Source organism: Equus przewalskii, chromosome 26 (genome assembly GCF_037783145.1).
Source record: "Equus przewalskii isolate Varuska chromosome 26, EquPr2, whole genome shotgun sequence".
Classification (NCBI taxonomy): Eukaryota; Metazoa; Chordata; class Mammalia; order Perissodactyla; family Equidae; genus Equus; species Equus przewalskii.
This window is the reverse complement of record NC_091856.1, coordinates 10,400,263-10,408,801: the sequence shown is the minus strand read 5'-3', so window position 1 is coordinate 10,408,801 and position 8,539 is coordinate 10,400,263. Positions and strand designations below refer to the sequence as shown.

General features: G+C 36.2%; 1 protein-coding gene across 1 annotated transcript; it reads left to right on the top strand.

The window, feature by feature from the left end:
* Positions 1–6,300: 6,300 nt before the first annotated feature.
* On the top strand, positions 6,301–7,254 carry LOC103541170 (olfactory receptor 13C3). The gene has a single exon (XM_008507898.2). The coding sequence runs from the start codon at positions 6,301–6,303 to the stop codon at positions 7,252–7,254; it is 954 nt and encodes a 317-aa protein (XP_008506120.2).
* Positions 7,255–8,539: the final 1,285 nt, after the last annotated feature.

The window sequence follows — 8,539 nt, the reverse complement described above, 5'->3', positions numbered from 1 at the left end:
GTTGAAAGTATGGTTCAAGTCCAATGTTCCCTTACTGATTTTCTGCCTAGATGATCTATCAATTGCTGAAAGTGGGATATTAAAGTAATCTATTATTATTGTGCTATTGTGCATTTCTTCCTTCAGATTCACTAGTATTTACATAATATATTTAGATGCTTTGATGTTGGATGCATTTACATTTACAATTGTTATATTTTTTGATCTGTTGACCCTTTCATTATTATCTAGCAAACTTCTTTGTCTCCCTTGACAGTTTTTGCCTTAAAGTCTATTTTGTCTGATATAAGTATGGCTACCCCCACTGTTCTTTGGTTTACACTTGTATGGAATATCTTTTTCCATCCGTGTACTTTCAGCCTATGTGTGTCTTTAAACCTGAAGTGAGTCTCTTTTAGGCAGCACATAGTTGAATCTTGTTTTTTTATCCACCCACTCTGCACCTTTTGATTGGAGAATTTAATCCATTTATATTTAGAATAATTAATGATATGTAAAGACTTACTAAAGCCTTCTTATAAATTACTTTATGGCTGTTTTATAGTTCCATTGTTTCCTTTTTCTTTTCTTGCTGTCTACCTTTGTGGATTGATGTTTTTTCCTGGTGGTATGCTCTGATTTTCTTCTCTTTATCTTTTGACAATCTACTATAGGCTTTTGCTTTATGGTTACCATTCAGTTTACATAAAAATTCTTATAGATATAATAGTTTATTTTAAGCTGATAGCAATTAAACTTCAATTGCATATAAAAACTATATCCTTTTCCTCCCTCCTTTTTATGTGTTTTTTTTTTTTTTTTGGTAAAGATTTTCCCTGAGCTAGCATGTGTTGCCAATCTTCCTCTTATTTTTCCTCCCCAAAGCCCCAGTGCATGATTGCATATTCTAGTTGTAAGTCCTTCTAGTTTTTCTGTGTGAGGTGCCATCACGGCATGGCAACTGACAGACAAGTGGTATGGTTCCATGACCCAGAAGCGAACCTGCACCACTGAAGTGGTGAGAGTGCTAACTTTAACCACTAGGCAGTCAGGGCTGGCTCCCTCTCTTTTATCTTTTTAAAGCGACAATTTACTTCTATTTATATTCTGTATTCATTAACAAATTATAACAACTATAGTCATTTTTAATACTCTTTTCCTTTAACCTTTTAAATGGTTAACATACCATCCTAATAAAGAATTAGAATTTTAAGAATCAGACTATATATTTACCTTTGCCAGTGTATTGTATATTTTTATGTTACTAATTAGCATCCTTTTATTTCAGCTTGAACTCCTTTCAGCATTTTCTATAAGGCAGGTCTAGCATTGATGAACACACTTAGCTTTTGTTTGCCTGGGAAAGTCTTTATTTCTCTTTTATTTCTGAGGGATAGCTCTGCTGAACCTCAATGTTGATATCTACAATACTGCTCAATAGATTTGCCTAAAACATTTTGATTCATTAATGTATCTACCTATGTGAATTCATTCCTCAAACTATCTATTCCAGGCTTTTTGTTTGTTTGTTTACTTTTGTGGTCTTAAACATATGAATTCACTTTTTGTCCTGTAAATGTATTTATTTTATTGCTATCTGTATTTATTTTCATTCCAAAAAAGGTTGACAATGGCATCCTGCATGAAATTAACTTATCTAAAAATGAATTTAAAGTAAGCAAAAATGTCAAATGACAATGTATTTAATTTATAGCAAATATCCATTTTATTTATTTTATAATGTCTAGATCATTTTTCAATTCTAGCATTTAATTTTGGTAAATATCATTTCTATTAGTAATTTCTTACTTTGAATTAACTTTACTTTGGTAAACATATTTTGAACTTAAAAAGCTCTCGCGTTTCATAAAGTTTATTTGGTGAACATTTGCCACTATTTCCAAAAGTTACATGCATAGGAGAATGTCATTTCATTTTTAAGCTTTAGTTCAGCCACAATGTATTCCCAACACCAATCCTAATTGGGTCTATGGGACACTGTCCTTAATGCACCAGAAGTTTCTCCATTCTGCAGATCTCTCATTCTGACTTTAAATTGCTTTGGGAATTGGGAGACAATTACAACAACTGTTGCATAACAAATATTTACTCTTTCACATCTGTGGAATCTGGCATTGGTGTTGAACCTGACTTTAATTCAGAATGCTGACATGAATACTAAGGAGAAAGCAACTGCTTCTTCTAAGAGGTGGAAACAATTTATCAGTATGAAGGCAAGTCCTGAATATCATGAAACTGTGCAATTTCAATCTATAGTTGAAGCTATTATTCAATGTGAATTTGTGATATGAATAACCTGATGCAATACAGGTACCAATTTATTATCACCAAAATACAGCTGTGAATCATTATTACTATTATTTCATTATTATTTGTATAATTTCTGTTAAGCCTTAAAGCAATTTCCATATACTCTCTCATTATTTCTGACAATATCCCTGCAGGAAAAGTAAAGGAGGTATTTTTATCACTATTTTACAAATGAGACAACTGAGGTTATAAATTAGCAGCATAGAACCTCAGTTCAAAGACTTGAATGTTAATCTGAGGCATTTTTCCATCATGCTAAACCCATGTCATATATTTTTTATTGAGTATTAGGTGAGCCTCTACACTTACAGTGCATAAACTGGTAATTATTTGCATAAAATGGCAGCTTATTAGCACTGACTAAAAGATACTTTAACAAAATTAAAGCCTGCTGCAAAATAACAAATGTGATATATTAAAGTTTTCCTGATCATTAATCCACAAATACTGCACAGGGAAATTGCTTAAGAGGTTAGAAAGTAACCCTTCACCTATTCAATCAAAAACCATCTATTATGTGCAGCCACTATATAGGCTTACGTGTTAGAGCAATGAGCAAGACAGACAAGCTCCTTCCCCTCTGTCTCTTGTTATGTCACAATATAACAAGATAAACAGTTTAAAGCGCTAGGAGCAGAAGTAAATGAAAGATAGCAAGACAACCTTGGCTCAAGGGGGGTTTGAGTTAGTAAGGGGATTCCTGCCTAATCTAAGGAAAGACTTGGAGCAGGTGTCATGGAGAAGCAGTTTAGGTAGTCTCAGACGCATTGTCATTACAGTTGTCTGGAAAAGGAAGCCAACAGGCTCTCCAAGACTGGACCCAGAGGGTCTGGCCTAGAACATAGAACATCTCCATGTATCCTGCTGAGTAATGTCTTGCTGTCGTCTCCCTTTTGCATTAGTAACTGAGCTGGTCAGAGTGCTTGTGTCCCTTATCCAATGCATCTCTGACCAATTTCTGAGCCGTGTTTGGGAAGAATTTTTATTTTTCATAAGTAGTATAGAATAAGTGTAGAATCATTGCCCCTTTCTCCTGAGCGCTGTTGAACAAACATAGTCAATTTATCTTTGTGACCCTAATTTTTCTATGGTTCTCGCTGACCATTCCCTGTTATGGACAGATGATTTCTATGCAAATTTTAATGCTACTAGTTGGGTATGGCAGTTTTGTAAAGAGAATGGGCTTTGGATCTTTCCTCTAACCGTTATTAGCCATGTGACCTCAGCCAAGTGAACTAATTTCAAGCCCAAAATATGGCACATAAGATTCTGAAATAAGAGTTGGCTACATAAATTAAATGATGATCTCTCTCTCTCTCTTTTTCTTCTTTAAAGGAAGTTCTGGCCTTAAGCTGAATAAATAAAAATTAATGATCTCTTTGGGGCTAATTTTTTTCATCTGTAAGATTTAGATTTTATATTCCATTGTTTGTCTTTCTCTTCAAAGTTAAAATATTTCTATTGTGTATTCTTAGTTAAATTTTTTTCTCGAGTGAGAATTGCTCTGTCGAGTTAGAGTTCTGAATCCAAGTAATATTTGCTCTACCTTAATTTTCCCAACTACTATCAAATGACAAACTAAGTGTCAGAGTGGCTGTGCTGAAATTCTCAAAATTATTGGCCCCCATGAAGCCTAAACTTGTGATTTTGGTCGATGTCAAATCTGGTGGTGATTATGGAAAGATCAGTTTTCACGTCTACTCAGTAATTAGTGACCACCTCATTAATCTAAATAGCTTTAATTCCTTGTGTTATATTTCTGCTCCAAAATCTCATAAAATCGTATAGTATGATGTTGAGTTTGGAGGGTACTAACATCGTAGAGTCTAAACACTCACCCTACTCCCTACTTTCTTTTTTTAAAAAAAAAGATTGGCAACTGAGCTAACAACTGTTGCCAATCTTCTTTTTTTTCTGCTTTTTTCTCCCCAAATACCCACAATACGTAGTTGTATATTTTAGTTGTGGGTCCTTCTAGTTGTGGCATGTGGGATGCAGCCTCAGCATGGCCTAATGAACAGCGCCATATCTGTGCCCAGGGTCCAAACCGGCGAAACCCTGGGCCGCCAAAGCGGAGTGTGCAAACTTAACCACTCGGCCACACGGCCAGCCCCTACTCTGTGCTTTCTAATGACAGATCCTTCCCACCATAAGAAGTGTCAGTTTCTCTGCCTGACTTTAGAGCCTTTCCATTCACCTGCCATACTTTCCTTCACAGATGTGTTTGCCATTGCTCCTCCAGAGAAAATCCCTTGTCCCAAAAGGATGTGTTCACAATCTGTTTACTCCTGACTTTGGCTCAGCTTCTCACTTTTGGGATGCTCCACTTTCCATCTTTTCCAAACCTGTGTAATTCTCTCCACGCTTCCAGATCTGGCCTAAGTCTGAAACTCTTCCTGAATTCTCCCTTTCCTGGTTTATTTCTCATATCCTTCTTCCTTCTGGGAAAATCGATAATTTTCTCCCAAGCTACATAATGTAATTATAATTATATTTATATATTATAATATATTTTCATATGTACTTTTCCTATATCCCTAACTGAATTGTGAGCTTTGTAATGTAAGGCACTTTACATTATTCTTTTATTTATCCTTACTGTACTTGGAACTTGACTGGCTTCAAAGTAGGCTATCAGTAATAATACAAAACTATTGTAGTAGTCTGGCATAAGTTTAACCTGCTTTTTAAAAAAATGTATCTTTCAATAATTTTTTTTCTTAAGAGTATTTAACATTATGAAATGAATTTGGAGCTTTCTGTGAAATGCAAAAGTATGTTCTTGTCATTTCCAGGTTGGCATGTCAATCCATAAGAAGGCAAAAGAAAATCCATTTGGATCAGAAAAATCTGGATAATCTGCCAATTCAGTGTACATTAAACCCCTCCTACTCAACTGCTTTCAAGAGCTGTTGCATGAGTATCACCTGGGCACATATGAGAATTGCAGAATCTCAGAAGCTGCCCTGAACACTGAAACAGAATCTAAGGTTTTTCAGGATACCCAGATGATTCACATGTACATGAAAATTAGTGAAGCTGTGAATTAGACTTGATCTGAGCTTTGAGCTCCACTTTATTATTTACTTAACCTTTGACAAGTTCCATGTTTTATATTTGAAAAAAAATGAGGGTAATATAAAGAATGATTATATTTTGTAAAATATAAAGTGGTGCATGTACACACATATATACACAGTTATGTAAGATATTTAAACCTTATTATTATTTTCTTAGGTTGACGTAGATGAGTGAATTATCAAGGTACACTCTGAAGCCACAGAATAAAATAACTGCAGAGTCTATATAATGTTCTCCAAAGGTTGTTTGGAACATTTATGTGGAGCTGATCTGTGCAATGGTCTTGTCATAGGAACAGTCACACAAAATGTTAAGAGTGGTTGGAATATGATATCGAGAACTATGTTTAAACAGATAAATTTCAGTTTATGCTATTCAATTTACTACTAGTAAATGTCTATGAAATACACAATTAAACTGACTGATATAGAGTATGCAGTGTCAGGCATAGAAATAAATATGCACCAAAAATATCAAAGTTGCTGTGAAATTTTGACCATAATTGTTAACTGCTGAATCAAATTTTCAGGCCTTGTTGAGTAGTCTTTTGCCATCTCCACTGCTTGCTTTCTGGGGCAGATGAAGAAGTCAGTCTTCCAGGTGGTAATTAGGAGTTTTAGAAACCTCAACTCAGGAACATGTCCTCAACAGCAGGGAAGGTTTCTTCTGTCTGATCATAGGTAGATCTTCATATGTTAGCAAGGGCCATAGGTACTTTGGTCATTCCCAATTTCACTAAATTCTAGTCACACACGTTGTTGAAGATAACTGGATGTCAGAGCTTCAAGCAAACACTCCTTATGTTACATTCTAAAAAAATTAGTTGTTCAGGTAATTTGTAACATTTGTTTCTTGGCAGTGAGTATATTTTATATTAGATCTTCCTTTGACATCCTGAAAGCAGATTCCATGGATAAAATTAACCAAACATTTGTGTTAGAATTTCTTCTTCTGGGTCTTTCAGGATACCCAAAGATTGAGATCATTTACTTTGTTCTAATTTTAGTTATGTATCTAGTGATTCTTACTGGCAATGGTGTTCTGATCATAGCAAGCATCTTTGATTCCCGTCTTCACACACCCATGTACTTTTTCCTGGGCAACCTATCTTTCCTGGATATCTGCTATACATCCTCCTCGGTTCCCTCAACTTTGGTGAGCTTAACCTCAAAGAAAAGGAACATTTCCTTCTCTGGATGTGCAGTGCAGATGTTCTTTGGGTTTGCAATGGGGTCAACAGAGTGTCTACTCCTTGGCATGATGGCCTTTGACCGCTATGCAGCTATCTGTAACCCCCTGAAATACCCCATCATCGTGAACAAAGTGGTATATGTACTGATGGCTTCTGTGTCATGGCTCTCTGGTGGAATCAACTCAATTGTGCAAACATCTCTTGCCATGAGATTGCCTTTCTGTGAGAATAATATTATCAATCATTTCACATGTGAAATATTAGCTGTCCTCAAGCTAGCTTGTGCCAATATATCCCTCAATATTATCACCATGGTGATATCAAATATGGCTTTCCTGGTTCTTCCACTGCTGGTCATGTTTTTCTCCTATATGTTCATCCTCTACACCATCTTGAGAATGAACTCAGCCACAGGGAGACGCAAGGCCTTTTCCACCTGCTCAGCACATCTCACTGTGGTGATCATATTTTATGGTACCATCTTCTTTATGTATGCTAAACCTAGGTCTCAAGAACTGCATGGAGAAGACAAGTTGCAAACTTCAGACAAGCTCATTTCTCTATTTTATGGGGTAGTGACGCCCATGTTAAATCCTATAATCTATAGCTTGAGGAATAAGGATGTAAAAGCTGCTGTAAAATATCTGCTGAACCGAAAACCTATTCAGTAAGGATTTCCTATCCAGAAAATATAGGTCTTTGTGTAACAGGCACAAATATGGACTCATAGATGAATCAGTAAGAACCTTCTTTGGGGAAAACATGTTTAAGGGCAGATATTTTATCCTTCCCTTTCAGTAGCCCTACTCAGCTAGAATTACTGAGAACTATAGTTCACTGTAAACTCAGCTTCCAACATATCGTGAATCTAGATCTCACAAACACAATGAATTCCATTAGAATCTCACTCCCGGTAGTATCTGAAATGATTGTTTCTTGTGTACTATGTTGAAACGTAGTAGAAAACAATCACATATAGCTTTGGAAATAGAGAGGCAAGAGCATAAAATCTGCAATTCCACAAACTACCTAAATCACATTGGATAGACTATACTTTGTAAACCATAGTTACCTTACCTTGTAATGAAGAAATGAAAAAAACAGGGCTCAGTATCATTTAAAGTTTCAATAAGTCGGATAAAGCACCTAGCATAGCACCAGCTTCACAGAGCTAGATCTCTCCCCCTAAAGTCACTCTGTTAATAGAAATCACACCCTCTTTACCCCTCCCCTCATATCTATATAAAGAGAAGCTCAGGTCAGGAAATAAATAATTAAGGGAGTGTCCTACCTATGGAGAGTGCACAGTGAGTGATGGGAGGTGGTTTCTGTGGAAGAATCGGAAAGTTGTTTATTACAATCCAAGCCAAGTGAGAGGATGCTGCAAAAGAGCCTCTTAAGGTTTTGAGTGCCTGCAAAGAAAGAGAGTCTGCCTTTTGGTTTGATGAGAGGAGGACTGCTGTGCTCCCAAGGCTGCAGACTAGCACTGGAGCTAGTCTAGAAGAGGGAGGAAGGTGACTATTCTCTGCCAAACATAACTGAAAATGTTTCAAATCCACCTGAGATGTTCTTACAGACTCAGAAAGAATGATAGAAACAGTGATTTGGGAAATAAAATCAGTTCTTGTCATTCTTCAATGAATTGAAACTCCTCAGTAAATCTATTACAGTTTTTATCTTTTTCTGTAGATTCCCTGGGTAGAAGGCCAATGCTGAGCACAGGATACCTTTGGGCCATGCCATCCAGCTTTCTCATAGTCTCTTAGCCCATTATGGTAGCTGGGCTTTGATTTTATTTTCCTAGTCAAATTTCCTCTTTCCTGTTTATTTTAGAGTCACAACGTGACCCCATATCTCCTACTCAGAGGCTTCACTCTTTACCAATCCACTTCCTTCAGGTTGACTCAGATTTCAACTTAAATAATCTGGTCACTAAATGCTGTCCTGCCATTGTTC